The sequence below is a fragment of the Microchirus variegatus genome, assembly GCF_963457635.1.
Source record: "Microchirus variegatus genome assembly, chromosome: 2".
NCBI classification, from domain to species: Eukaryota; Metazoa; Chordata; class Actinopteri; order Pleuronectiformes; family Soleidae; genus Microchirus; species Microchirus variegatus.
In genome coordinates this window covers 33,702,973-33,717,679 of record NC_139803.1, presented here as the reverse complement: position 1 = coordinate 33,717,679, position 14,707 = coordinate 33,702,973, and the positions used below count along the sequence as shown (strand labels likewise).

Below are 14,707 nucleotides of genomic sequence, written 5' to 3'. Positions count from 1 at the left end.
GGCGCTGTTGGGCGCTACAACTACACGGCCACACGGATATGACGTGTTTTCTTCTGCGCTCCCTTGTAAACATGGCGGAGGTCAGGTTCTGTTTTGGAAGGGGAGCGCAAGGATTTGCACATAAATTATTCAACCGCGACCTCCAAAGAAGTCTGGACGAACACGGTAAAAGTGCAATAAACAATTCGCCTCTCTCAGTCGGGCTTCTGACGGGTTATTCTGAAAACTGCGAACGGAATGAAGCCGCAAATGCTGCGCACAGAGTGACCCCCGGTTTCGTAACACCGGTCCTTGACGCTGCTGGCGATACGTGGGAAAAGGAAAATATCGCCAACTATGACATTTATCACAGACTTAAACTGTACTCACTTGATAAAAACACCAGGGGGTCGACTGCAGGAGTAAACCCCCCTCGTCGCTGGAGTACCGCAAAGTATCGGAGGACTTTGCGCACCTTCAGTCCCTACAGTCAATGTGTGAGTTATGGACACAGACATTGTGTGTTTATCAGAGAATACAGCAACAACTCGACCCGAGCTGAACCACTACACAAAACCAAAACGGGCTATTATGACATCCTTGAGATTTTACCGACTGCAACTCAAACCCAGATCAAAACCGCCTACTACAAACAGTCCTTCGTCTATCACCCGGACAGAAACGCCGGGAGCGAGGGGGCCACCGTCCGCTTCTCTGAGATCAGCGAGGCCTACACGGTGCTGGGCAACAAGGCGTTGAGGAGGAAGTATGACCGGGGACTGCTCTGCCTGGGGGACCTTGTCGCACCAGGCCACCGCTCCTCCTCCCGGGACAGCGGCGGCACCGAGAGCTCCGGCAAAGTGCACACCGGGACAAGGCGGTCTGTGGTGGACACGGACACACGCGATGGCATCTTCGACTTCGACAAGTTCTTCAAGTCGCACTACAGTGGGCAGCTGCAGAAACAGAGAGACATCCAAGCCCGCAGAGAGGAGATGCTGAAGGAGAAAAGCGAGTCGAGGGAGAAAAAGCTGGGAAATGTAGGGGTGGAGGTGTGGGCCGGGCTGATGCTGGTGATGGCCATGGGGTTAATATTCTGCTTGAATTGAGGATAAAGTGGAACAAACCCTCCCAGATTCTGGAGAATGTAGACATTACTGCAACTATAAACCGTTAATATCAGGTCTAGATATATTTATAGTCGGGGTGGGAATCACAGAGTACCTCATGATATGATACCAATAATACCACGATACAACGACTCTCAAACATCACAAGACATAAACATAGCGATACATCACAATATCTGTCTAACTGAAGAAAATGTTAACGTGAAAAGTTAAAAAAGTGCAGGATTTCTCTATTTATTCACAACATGAAGAACAAGGTGCATAAACTACTGTATGTATTGAACGTGGAAGGGCAACAATATGTCACCAAATCGAAATATATATCAGTTCTTCATATAAACATTTTAGATCTGCAATGACGTCACGTTGGGCCATTTGCAAAGCAGCAATTTTAACAGGTCATTGGTGCACATAATCAAATTGAATAAAAAATAATGTTAATGAAATGTCATGAAAGTGGATATTGTTGGGATACTAATTGTTGATTTGAAAGAAATAATCTAAATTGCAGACCTACGATGTGCATAGAAGCAAACACACGTTATCACTCAGTTCTATCGTCTGTCTCTTTATGTTGTTTTTCCTTTTGTGACACACTTCACGCTGTCAGTGTGTGATTACAGGCTGACAGGGGAAGATTTTAGTGGTTGATTTGCAACCTGTTGTGGTTCAACTCATTCAACTTTTATAAAGTCATGACAATGATTTTATGTAACTTAAGTATACACTTGTATTTGCTGCTATGTAAATATTCATAGCAGTGTCAGGGAGAGAGCCGATTAAATTAGGCATTTGAGGGACTGTACGTTCATGCTCAGATAGTTAAGTTAAAATGTGCCTTGGATCATATTTATTGTAAATATTGTTGGTTTTATTGTGCAGATATGTAACAAATAAATGGATTATGATCACAGTCAAATTATGTCGCTTGGGTCTTTCATTATTGCCCCCACGTGTCACCATCCACTACCCTCTCACTGAGACCAATAACTCAGAACACAAAGTGTGGTAAAACATTTTTGTTAAAACAGGAATAACACGGTGAACACATGAGATTCAGTGCATTAGGAAATAACAGTTCAAATCACATTACATGAGCAGAGGTGGAAAGAGTACTGAAATATTCTACTCCAGTAAAAGTACCACTATTTGATGCATTTTAAAAGTACTGATCTAAAATTTTAAAGTAAAAAAAAAAGTAGCTTGTTTAAAATGTTCTTTCTTGTGTCGTGCAAAAAGGAGAAGGGGACACGCATCTCACATGAATTGTTTTAAATTAAAGGCAAACCTTTACAAATTAAAGTGCTGATTAAATAAAATATCAGGGACCTTAATTAATGCCAACTCACCTGTCCTCATCATTCCCTGCCAAAGGTTTCCAGTGCGTCATTTAATTTTATTTAATTTTATTTAATTTAGGCCAAATTAAGTAAAATGTAATTCATTCCTTTTCCTTCTGTACGTGAGGAACCTAGTCACTAAGAAATTGCACATTGCTGCAGTGGATCTATATCCAAATACATTTTACAAATTAAATAAATAATTGTATCATAAAAAAACAAACAAAACACAAATCTGAAAATAAAGACAGAATACACTTAGCTTATTCAGTTTCTGCACTAATGTAGTAGCTCTACGTTCACAGTTTGTTAATGCTCCATTACGTCCTTAAGTGCTCCGTAAATAAAAGCCAAGTTTTAATCTCTTCTGTTTGAATTCAAAAGGTGAAAGTGTACTGGAGCATGTAGTTAGTGTGTGGAAACATGGACGTCAAACATAACGATCACACAGACAAGTCACTGATCAGCAGGAAATCACATTTTGGAGTGTTGAGCAAACACGTACAAGCTGCTGGTTAGATTTCAACACAGAGTTAGGGAAGTTTTTTTTATCTTGTGATAATTGAGTCTGAGAAAGTGTCTTAACTGGCTCAGAGTCAGTCTTCAGCCATGCAGGCCGGTCTCTGTCCTCAGATGACAGGGTTGAGAGCATCATAGAGTCGCTGCACCGCCAGCTCCACCATCTCTCTCAGGGAATCATCCTCAGTGCCTTCGTCCTCATAGCAAACCGCCTGAGGAGGAGAAAGAAAGTCATTGAAAATTGGCTCACCTAATAAAATCAATTAATAAAATGTACTTGGGCCGAAAACAAACACTCAGTGTTTCAGTGTTTTTTAGAGAATTAAAACCAGTTTCTCTGATTTGTTCGCTTCTTAAATGTGAATATTTTCTGGTTTCTCTGCTTCAAATAACAAAACAAACTGAATAATCTCTGGTTTGTGGACAAAAAAAAGACAAAGACATAATTTCTGGGTTTGAGAAATACAATTTCAACATTTTCTGACATTTCATGAAACAATAAATCGAGAAAATAATCGACAGGTAAATCAAAGAATATACAGTATATACATATACTGTACGATTACTCTACGATTAGGTCTTTGAGCTTTAAAATGGATTGTATAGATGTACCTAAATAAAACAAAGGCAGCAGAAACTCCTGAGTCCTCCACGAGCAAAAAACACTGATTTTCAGCCGTATCGAAGATGCTGTACCACAAACAACCACACTTTAAGAAATAAAATAATTCCCTTAATGCGACTCACCCTCGTTTCCAAGCAAATGTGAACTGTTTTCTCATCTACTGTCACCGAAATGGTTTTACCGTCACTGAAATCCACACACTCCTCTCCAAACATGTCCCTGAAGACAGAGAGGACAGAAAAAGACATTCATATGTGAGTATTTTAATTTCTATGCAGCAGTTAATCATGTGTAATATGTAGTGTAGCACTCACTGCAGCATGACTGCCAGTCTGGTTTGGAAGACGTCCATGTCCATCGTGACACCCTGCGTCTCCATGACTGATAAAGAAAGTGAGTCACTACATTTATTCAAATAAAAAAAAAATACAGAACTAGACACAATATATGCAGTGATAGTGAATCTGGAGTCCTGCAGTTACTTAAAAAAACATTATAAAGATGTATGTATGAATGTCATTGTTGGACAAACTTACCTTTCTGAGCCTTTGGGTTTGACTGGACCTCCAGTACCACAGTGGTGACGACGTCAGCGTACATGTCGTTCAGAGGGTTTGCTGTCCACTTCAACAGGAGAGAGAGCGTTTAGTCGATTAGCCACAACATGATCACGCCTCCAATCAGACACAGTTTGGTTGGTTTTCCATAACAATATAGTAACTCCTCAACTCTGCTGTGAATTTTTTTTATGCTTTCCATATAATGTCAAGTGTTAAATTAAATGGCATCACTTCTTTGAATTTTCTCGTCATAACCTTATTCCTTAAACAAGCACCAGCCTCTCATAACACACACACGCACACACACTTACTGGTTTCCATGACTTCAAAGGACATTGCATTGACTTACATTAATTTCCTGGAGACTTCTAACCTTAACCATTACTAGTAGTGGCTTAATCCTAACCCTGACCTCAGCCTAACTTTAAAACACGTTTTCACCTTAAAATGTAGTCATTTACGTTATGGGAACATAAAGAAGGCAAGTCAAGTTAGGTCCCCACACGTCACCGAGCTGTGTCTGTGGTCGTAACTTCCTGCACCACCCAGTGTAAACTCTCAGTCAAACATGCATGTTGCGGTTTGCTTCTTGACACGGTGACATTAACTGAATCAAAACTTTTTTCTGTACACATTTTCTATATTAGGTGATAAGACAAATAAGAGTTTGTTCGATACCACTCAAGTTTGATACCCTGGTCTTCGCAAAAACATAAAGTATGTACGTGACAACGCTCCATCAGTCAGGATGAAGGACGTGTATTGACTACTCACCTCCAGCAGCACCATGCCAACTTCATGGGTCAGAATGACATTTTTAAAAAGCTTCAAAGTGTTCTTCTCCGTGCCGTCCAGCTCCTCTACGTCACCTGAGACCAGAACAAAAACTCTTACACAGGACACACGGCGAACAAAACATATAATACCTTATCTTTACTCTCTTACTCGTGAGGTTCCTCAGGTGGCAGACGAGCAGCGAGTAAGGTCCAGTGAACGGGATTGCCTGCGTCTGTTTCACTGTGCTCATGGACAGCTCGGTGTACACTGGAAAACACACCCAGTAAGTGTGCGAGTAAGTAAGTGTAACAAGAAGGCATCATCCTCATTCAGGCTGCTGTTTCTCATGTGCTACTTACGGGATAGGTCAGAGGGATTGAGGATGTGATAGTTGAAGTTCTTCTTCACCAGGATGCCTGACACCCTCTGACCCTGAGCGCATTTGTTATCCGCCAGTGAGCCCATCACCTGAGGGAAGAGGCACAGATGAGTCAGACACTAAAAACTTTATAGCATCTGTGTCATTTAAAGAGCTGGATTTACTGCAAGTGTGTGTCATGTCATCCCCAGAGACTGAGCCGCTTAAAGACTGAAGTGTTATTTGTTTTCAGGAACATTCATGTGCATGAAATGAAGTTGTTGCTTTACCTATTCAGAATGAATGAATGAAATGGCAGTTCACTATTCCTATTGTGAATCAAGTCCCGTCATGGTTTGTCATCCTTAAAAGGTCTAGTGTGGGTTTGTCCGTTCAGGGGCTGCTGTAGAAACATGGTGGTGTGAGATGGTGGCCTCCTCACAAAAGGTACATTAAAAAGGCTCATTCTAAGGCTATGAAAACATATTTGTAAGTGATTATAAACAGATTTGATGGTACTATGTGTAATATCTATCACACACTTGATCTTTAAATAGTGGGCTCCCATTTGAAACATTTGGGAAACAACCTTAATAGAGGAAAAACAGGAGTTTTTGAAGAAGTTTGTTGACCTTGGCCAGTTTCTCTCCTCTAAAGTTGAGGGTGACGGCCTCCGTGTTGCGAGGGTTATGGACTTCGATGTGAACCTGGTCGTTGTCCTCGTACTCCCTGATCAGTGCAGCCTTCAGACGGGCCATTTCATTCTGTTCCCCATGAACAAGAATCTGAGAACACACAGGCAGAGCATAAAAAGCTTGACATTTTTAAATGGAAAACAAGTAAAACTAAAGATTTTTCTTTTTCCTCCTACCACATGAGGTGGTTTGAGCGCGCGGATGAACTCGCTGGTCTGCTGGTAGTCCGTGTGCGCCGAGAAGGAAATGTAGTCCACTGACATTTTCAGCTGCAGCTTCTGTCCGGACATGGTGGTGATCTCCTCGGGCTCAGACATGATGTGCTGCAGAAGAGACAACAACTAGTGTTTCAAAAACAGAATTAAATGTGTCTGTCGTAGAGTAGAGTAGACTCCGCTCTGCTCTGACCTTGGCCAAAGTTCCCTCCACGCAGTATCCAGCGATGATGACACCGTTCCTCTTGTCAGTACACCAGCTTTCAAAGAGCTCTCTGGAGAGACCGCTCTGCATCATACCTGGAGACGCCATCACCACGCTGGGACCGATGTCATCGAAATGATCCATGCTCTGTGAAGAACACAGTTGCAGGTGGTCAAAGGCCCAGTAAACACACAGGGGAGTATTTTTGGACGTAGCTCTGTGCATTTTGGCCAGAGGAGGAAAGTAATGAACTAGATTTACTTAGGTTTTTTTAAAAAGTCATTTTTAAAATTTGTAATTTTACTTTTACTTAAGTATGTATTTTTATAAGTACTGTACTTCAATTCGTTTTAAATCACATCTGTTACTGAATAAAAAAAATGTTGGCCTGAATGATGAGGACAGGTGAACTAGCACCAATTAAGATCCCTGAGTGAGAGAGAAAAAGCATCTGTGACCTTTGACCCATGTTGACTGACACAATGTGTTCACATATTTTATCTTTTCAGTACTTTAATTTGTAATGGTTTGCCTTTAATTAAAAACAATTCATGTGAGATTTGTGATTTTGTCCTTTTTGCACGACCGAAGAAAGAAAAAAGTAACTTTTACTCTGAGTACATTTTAAAACAAGCTACTTTTTTTACTTTAACTTGAGTATATATTTTTAGACCAGTATTTTTTACTTTTACTTAAGTAAACATGTATCTAAATAGTGGTGCTTTTACTGGAGTAGAATATTTCAGTTCTCTTTCCACCTCTGATTTTGGCCTTTCAAACTATGCTAAAGCACAGTATTCACTGTATTCACTGTCCCTAAAAAGACACGTCCTGTCTGTGGAGCTCTCTACCTTGAGGTTGCTGATGTGCTTGAAAACAAAGGGGTTGTTGATGTTTATGGCCTTGCGGATCTTGTCGTTCATCGCGTTGACGTAGGTCTGATACACGGCCATGCACTTCTTGGCCAGGGATGAAGCGTAGTATATGGGAATATCATGGAGCTCTGGATGGTTCTGCCAATATTCATCTAGGAGGGGAACAGAGAAAAACACATGCTTATCGATCATAAAGATTCATAAATAAGTGGCTCTGATTGTTGGATTTTGGTCAAATGACAAAATCCAGAGCATGATTTCTCACCCAGGATGAGCAGCAGCTCTTGGGCCCGGCCCAGCGCAAACACAGGAATCAAACAGCGACCTTCTCTGTTGACAATGTCATGGACTGTGTTACAGAACCGAGCTTCACGCTCTTCCCTCTTCTCATGGATGTGGGTGCCATAAGTTGACTCCTGCAGAGAGAAGAAAATACAGCTTTAAGCGTTTGATTACCTAAAGATATATTAAAAAAAAAAAAAAAGTAAATGTGTATAAAATGTAATACATACTATGATTAAGATGTCAGGTTTGACACTGGGGATCTCAGCTGCCATCAGATGCCTGTCTTCTTGTCGGGAGAAATCTCCCGTGTACAGCAGCTTCAGAGGCAAACATTAGAGTCAACAATGAACAATGGAGAGAATGCAAAAACCTGTGATTGTTGACGTTTTTACCTTGACCCCGGCTATTTCGATCATGAACATGGCAGCTCCCAGCACATGACCGGCGTGGTAACACCAGAACTTAATTCCAGCAACCTCTTTGACCTCGTGGAAGTTAATGGTCTCGATTTTATCCATGCTCTCCTCCAGGTCAGACTCAGTGTACAGCATGTCGTCTGCAGAGATGTTGCTGCAGTACAAAAAAACCCCCAAAAGAAGTTACTCGACAACACAGCAGAGGATAATGTTTTTCCTGAAGAGATAAACATTTCTGCTCTGACCTGACTTTGACGTAGTCCGACAGCAGCCAGCGGTAAATGGCTTTGGTGGCATGGGTCATGAATGTTCTGCCTTTAAAGCTGGTCTTCTGAAGGAACCAGGGCAAAGCTCCACAGTGATCCAGGTGGAAACTAAAAACATGTCACATAGAAGATGGTAGAAGTAAGTACAGTATCTATATTTTACCGGCACAAGGATGTGTTTGTGTGATACTGTGCAGATGAGGTGAAGAAAAAAGACTCACTGGCTGATGAGAAGCAGATCTATCTCAGCGGGGTCGATCAAGTCAATGTAGGGAAGTGCGTCCATTCCCTCCAGGCCAGGATGGATGCCACAATCCAGCTATGACAAAAAACAAAAAACAAACACAAATATCACTTTATTTTACTGAGAAAATCCTCTTGAGTTGTGTTCAAGAAATCAACACAGAACATAAGGAAACTAATCATAACAGTCAATATTGTTGTTATCAGACACAAAAATGTGATATCCTCCCATCCCTAGTAACAATATAAAACTCCATGTTTTAATACAGATGTATTGCACAGCAAATACACAATCAATAGTTATCTGTGCCAAAGCACACAATCATTTAGTTTACAGTTGTCCATTTATAGCTCCAAAGTGTTTTTAAGGTGTGACACAAAGTGTGTGTGCAAAATTATTATCCAAATAATATCAAAATACTACAATAAGTCAATAATAAATCATAATTACCATAATTTTCCTTCCCTTAAACTCCAGGATGATGCATGACCTCCCGACCTCCTGACCAGCACCTCTGCACATAAGAAAAAAAGCTTGTATTATACTTATTACTATTAAAAACCTGATTAATATGCTAATACATAGTGGCTCAGCCAGTGGTCGCTCCAGAAATACTGAGGGAAAAAAACTAGTCAAACACTTTTCCACTGTCCCTCAATTCCAACATACAGTCACATAAAATGTATGTAATATTTATATTATCTACTGTATTTAAAAGCAGTATAACTGGCAATGAAAGAAGCACTATGTGTAGTCTGATAGGCTTGATAGCACTGATATTTATTTTGTTATTAGAAACAAATGCTGCAGCTAATATTGTGCAACGTCACTTATTTTAAATTTTATATAGTTAAAACTAATACTGTACTCTTTTTTTTTTGCCATTTGAAGTGTTTTTAAATTTGTTATCGCCTGCTCCTGGCGGAAAATGCCTAGCTAAAAAAATTTTTTGTAATAGAACCGTTATAAACGTTATATAACTCACAGAGGACGAATAATAAGCTGGTCGCTCTCCTCCGCCGGGACAACCACCTCTACTTTGCGTTTTGTAGCCATTGTGCGCTAATTTTAGCGGCGTAATGTGACAATAAGAAGCAAAGATTCATCCACAGTTCATCTGTTTGTTAAATGAATGAGAACGAAAACGGGATCACTTCCGGTGGCGCACCAAAACACCACCGACGGGAATCAAGTGTGAGGACAAGCAAAGAATCTGGTCCGACACCGTTCCATGTTTACTGCAGGGAAGTTAGCTTCACGTTGGACATACAGTAATATTCCGACGCCAATTAGAGGCCTACTTAGCATTTTATTATTCAAAACATGCTGCAGTAAAATAAGCTGAAATTTACCACACAGGTAGTTAAGAGCGTGTAGATCAAGAATCAAATGAAGATAATTTTTTGTTTTCAAAAATACAAAAAAAAAGTGTAAAATTGCCTACTGTGTCATGTTATTATTCACAAATAAATAACTTGAGAATGACCACACAGGTAGCCCAGATACCATGTGAATGTGGTAAATAAATGTTATAATTTTTATAACCATGTCTGATTTCCAACTGCAATAACCGCATGGACCACCAGAGGGCCACAAGACCTTACTTTGAAATGAATGTGTACCAACCTGAAACGAGCTTCACAGCAGTGGTCTGCCTGCTTTTGTATTGTGGTGACGAGCTCACACGAATAAATCAACTGCATTTTGAAGGTAACGTGGCTGTCATCGACTCACAATAATAATATATGTTATCACCAACAACTTGATTACATTTTTATATGTACACATATTTTAATGTAAGCCGTTGCTCGGCTAAGGTTACAGGTATTATAGCCTCTTGTTGTTCGGGTGCGTCGCCTTTAAGTGGTGTTGGGTGTAGGCTGTGAAACTAAAACTGAAGATATTAAAACAGACAGGAAACTTTGAAGGAGACCAACTGTAAATGGGACACGGAGACTTCGGTCCTGCTTTGCTCTGCTGTAAGTCGACAATTTAGCGTTCTCCGTGTTCGTGTTTTGAGATGAAGTGAAAGTCTTCGCCCTTACGTTTGAGTGGAAATGTAAGTGAGACATGGGAGACATTTAAGGTGGAGTTGGACTCGTGTGTGTGTGTGTGTGTTACAGTGAAGTACATGCAGTAAATATACAGTGTGCAAATATACTGTGCATATCAGAGGTGGAATACTGAAATATTCCACTCAACTAAAAGTACCACTATTTATATCATTTATAACATTTTACTGAAGAATAATTTAAAGTTCTGGTCTAAAAATGTACTCAAATTAAAGTTTTTTTTTTTTTAAAGTAGCTTTCAGTGAAATTCAGTAAAATTTACTTTTTACTTTTTTGTGTTGTGCAAAAAGGGATCAAATCTCACATCTATTGTTATTAATTGAAGGAAAACCATTACAAATTAAAGTGCTGACAATGGATCAGTCAACATGGGTCAAAGATCACAAATGCTTTAACTTTCTCACCTTAACGCCAACTCACCTGTCCTCACCTTTTATCTTAAACGTAGTGAAGTACAGCCCTTCCACACAAAAAACATACTGAAGTAAAAGTAACATTACGCATTTTACAGTACACAAAAATAGCCTACTCATGTACAGTTTCTATGACGTCATTTCTCTTATGTTCAACCTCACCTGAGTACAGATCATGGCGCCATATAATATTAGGATTTTTCTCTCTTTCTCTCTTGTGAAGATGATGTGGATGATGGTCTCTCAATCCAGGTCCTGGGGACCCACTGCCCTGCATGTTTTAGAAATGTAATTACACACCTGATTCAAATAAATGTGTCGTTATCAGGCTTCTGCAGTGCTTGCTGACCATTTGAAACAGGTGTGTTGGAGCAGGGGAACATCTAAAACATGCAGAACAGTGGCTGCACTGGACCAGGACTGGGAAACCCTGGTCTACACACGGTCACTTAGCACATTATTAAAAATTTAACCTCTGTGCTCTGCGTTGAATTATTCATCCATGTGACTTGAGAAGGCAGTCTTCCCACTCTTGTGTTTTACATTGTTGTCCATGATGATGATGATGATGCAGATCGGCGGTAGTGGTGGTGGGCTGCAGGGCTCCCGATGCTGTCGTCATGGTGAACGATGTTCCGCAAAGTCAAAAAGCGCCACAGCAGCAGCAGCTCGCAGAGCAGTGAGATCAGCACCAAAAGCAAGGTACTGTAACACACACACACACAGACACACACAGATATTCTGTGTCTGCATATTGAAATGAGCTCACACTGTTTTTGTGTTTTGACTCCGTCAGTCCGTGGACTCCAGCTTGGGAGGCCTCTCCAGATCGAGCACAGTCGCCAGCCTCGACACCGACTCCACGAAGAGCTCAGGTCGGTCAACAAACACATGAACCTGCATCTTTTCTTCTCCTTTATTTATTTCCTTTTCTTCTTCTTAATATAACACATTTCTTACATGGCCTGTTCGTCATGATCCGCCCTCCCTCAGGTAACAGTGCGTCTGACACGTGTGCTGAGTTCCGGGTCAAGTATGTGGGAGCCCTGGAGAAGCTCCAGTTCGACATGAGCAGGATCCTCCAGGAGCCGCTGGACCTCATCAATTACATCGACGCTGCTCAGGTGAGAGGCTGGAGAAACACAGGAGTGTTGGTGTCAGTTAGTCATGTCTGCTGTCAGAGAAGAACAACACTACTCTGCTATAAACGCCTTTCGCTGCTTTTTCTCAGCAAGATGGAAAGCTGCCCTTCGTCCCCGCAGACGAGGACATGGTCCTGGGCGTGTCCAAGTACGGCGTCAAAGTGGCCTCCGTGGACCAGTGTGTGAGTAGTGGATTAAAAACTGTAGGATTGGCATGAAATGAACTCTGTTGTTGATATTAAAATATAATATATAACATTAAAACACATTAACACGACTGAGTAATAAAGTTGTTTTTTTTGCCCTCTACCAGGAAGTGCTGCATCGTCACCCTCTGTACCTGATCGTGCGTATGCTGTGCTACGACGACGGACTCGGTGCAGGGAAAAATCTCCTGGCTCTGAAAACCACTGATCCAAATCAAAAAGAATGCAGCATTTGGGTTTACCAGTGTAGCAGCTCAGTGAGTATGACACAATGAATTTTTTTGGGGGGTATAAAACGTTTGAAATGATTAAGATTTCCCCCCTTTTCCTTATGTTTGTGAACAGGAGCAGGCTCAGTCTATCTGCAAGGTGCTGTCGGCTTCTTTTGACTGCGCTCTGACGTCAGACAAGTCCTGAGGACAGAGATGCTGTCAGGAGGAGAACCGCAGAGCCAGTAACAGCTGATAAAACATAATTTTTTTAACCCTTTCTGTTTGAGTTTCAAGTCTCATCACCTGCCCACCGTCTTTCACTTTCAAAATAAAGTTAGGAGCCAAAGGTAAATCGTAGACAGGAGAGAAAACACGAGATGAGAGTGCACAGCTTTTTTTAAAAAAGCGCTTTTAAAGTCAATCCTATTTATTATACAAAATGGTACAAGGTACACGTCAGCCTCATGGTAGACATGCTGAGAAAACAGTTTTAACAACAGGTTTTGAGATCTTTTTATGTGTGTTTTTGTTTTTGAACAAAAGTATCAGTACAGTATCAGTCACTATTTGACTGGAAGGTACAAAGGTCACAAAGAAGCTTTAACAAAAATCCCTTATCTTTTTCACTTTACCCATTTTTTTTAATTACGTTGTTTGTTTTGAATTTTCCTCGTTTGGTACCAAAAAGCTTGATGTATATTCTAATGTAGTAGACATAGACTATTCCACTCTAAACTATTTTGTTTGAGTTTTATAAAGTGTTTACATTTGTGGTACTAACTGGATATTACTGACCATGTCCTCATCGCCCTGTTCCAGTTAAGCTTGAGTCATGAAACGGTGTGAAACGAAGTGTGAGTTTGATAAACAAGTATTTTGCTGATTAAAATGTAAATTCACCTACATTTGACCGTGTTTTTCTCCATTAATTATATTTATTCCCTTTAACTATTGTCATTTTTGCAGCGATAAATTGTGTTTGTAAAGAAAAGACACAAAGCCACTAGAGGGAGCTGTGGATTCATGTTAAATGCAGGTATATAGTTAAAATAGTAGTTTTGGGCACATAAAAAGCATTAAAAATGGGCTTCATTTGACATTATTCGCATAGATGCACGATTAATTCACTCACACTAGTCTTGTACTATTTCATATTTTATTATTCCAGTTTAATTTTCCCATTTTCTTGCACAACAGAGTCGAGAGCTAACGCAGTGATCCACAAACAGCTGATGAGAATGAACTGAGTGTAACTTCCCAGTAGTGCGAGTGCATATGTGTTTAATACACACACACAGGTCAAGCTGAGGTCGAACGTAACTGCTCATTAACACACAGTGCATTAAAAGACATTTACTTCCCAGCTTTTTAACTCTAGATTATTTTTTTTACATTTAAATATCAACAAAAACAGAAAAAAAATTATGTACATGAATAGGTTATTAGGTTTTCCTGTTTCCAGTGAAATAATATTAAACACAATGAAAGAAGAAGAAGAGCATCATGCTTTTTCTCCTCCTTCACAAACCCATGGGAGCCTAAAGTCTCTGCTTGAATGCCTCATACATATATATATATATATATATGTCGACATTATGAAGAGAAAGAAAGTTGCTCTGCAACCAACATTTGTATGTTTTATATTCATCTCGTCACACGATAGATAAACTAATCCTTCAACATAAACAGGATCCCAGAAATGTACAAATAACAGAACATCGAGCTGGAGGAAGGACTTTCTTTTCTCGTCGTCCAGGAGAATGCGTCAAAGTTAGAGACTTATTTTAACCTCGTCAGAGAGACAAAAAGAAGTAAAACTCCAGACTCCTGCTTTTCATTACATTCCCCATGTCCAACTTTTGTCATTCTCAGCTTATTCTGTGCAGAGGAGACTCTTCCTATTCCCACTAATAAGGCAGATGACAGGTGAAAACTGGCTGAGGTGTCAAGACTCGACGCTAAAGTAATAACTGGCTGCGGCTGCTGCTGTTCCAGACTGTGTCATCATTTGACCTAAAACTGTGCAGGAGAAAGAAGAAGAAGAAACTGCTGAGTGTTGATCCCAACACATTAGCTGCAGGCAGAAAGAAGTGTGTGTATGCGACAAAAAAAAAGTCAAGGTTTTCTTCCAGGTGAAGGCTGTGTTCACATGCAGCGTCCCCCCCTCCTTGTC

At 40.5% G+C, this 14,707-nt stretch overlaps 3 protein-coding genes across 3 annotated transcripts; 2 read left to right on the top strand and 1 right to left on the bottom strand.

The window, feature by feature from the left end:
- Nucleotides 1-71: 71 nt before the first annotated feature.
- On the top strand, nucleotides 72-1,706 carry LOC310941492 (uncharacterized protein; the record flags this gene model as incomplete). The annotated part of the gene is made up of 1 exon (XM_083906679.1): nucleotides 72-1,706. One exon carries the CDS (start codon nucleotides 72-74, stop codon nucleotides 1,086-1,088), a length of 1,017 nt encoding a protein of 338 aa, XP_083762805.1. The 3' UTR covers nucleotides 1,089-1,706.
- Nucleotides 1,707-3,078: 1,372 nt separating this feature from the next.
- On the bottom strand, nucleotides 3,079-9,545 carry LOC310938819 (cleavage and polyadenylation specificity factor subunit 3-like; the record flags this gene model as incomplete). Its single annotated transcript, XM_083903441.1, has 18 exons — nucleotides 3,079-3,180; nucleotides 3,716-3,812; nucleotides 3,908-3,974; nucleotides 4,130-4,217; nucleotides 4,928-5,022; nucleotides 5,099-5,197; nucleotides 5,290-5,398; nucleotides 5,921-6,073; nucleotides 6,160-6,306; nucleotides 6,392-6,550; nucleotides 7,255-7,430; nucleotides 7,544-7,694; nucleotides 7,791-7,880; nucleotides 7,956-8,133; nucleotides 8,225-8,353; nucleotides 8,467-8,564; nucleotides 8,940-9,003; nucleotides 9,475-9,545. The coding sequence occupies 18 exons, from the start codon at nucleotides 9,543-9,545 to the stop codon at nucleotides 3,079-3,081; spliced, it is 2,073 nt and encodes a 690-aa protein (XP_083759567.1).
- A 614-nt stretch (nucleotides 9,546-10,159) lies between these two features.
- itgb1bp1 (integrin beta 1 binding protein 1) lies at nucleotides 10,160-13,368 on the top strand. The gene is made up of 7 exons (XM_083902926.1): nucleotides 10,160-10,199; nucleotides 11,549-11,676; nucleotides 11,771-11,849; nucleotides 11,968-12,098; nucleotides 12,206-12,298; nucleotides 12,430-12,579; nucleotides 12,668-13,368. The coding sequence occupies exons 2-7, from the start codon at nucleotides 11,605-11,607 to the stop codon at nucleotides 12,737-12,739; spliced, it is 597 nt and encodes a 198-aa protein (XP_083759052.1). The 5' UTR covers nucleotides 10,160-10,199; nucleotides 11,549-11,604; the 3' UTR covers nucleotides 12,740-13,368.
- Nucleotides 13,369-14,707: the final 1,339 nt, after the last annotated feature.

Coding starts and splice junctions, on each gene's coding strand:
- itgb1bp1 (XM_083902926.1), top strand. CDS start 11,605: ATGTTCCGCAAAGTCAAAAAGCGCCACAGCAGCAGCAGCTCGCAGAGC. Junction 11,677..11,770: donor AGATCAGCACCAAAAGCAAG/GTACTGTAACAC, acceptor TGACTCCGTCAG/TCCGTGGACTCCAGCTTGGG. Junction 12,299..12,429: donor TGGCCTCCGTGGACCAGTGT/GTGAGTAGTGGA, acceptor GCCCTCTACCAG/GAAGTGCTGCATCGTCACCC.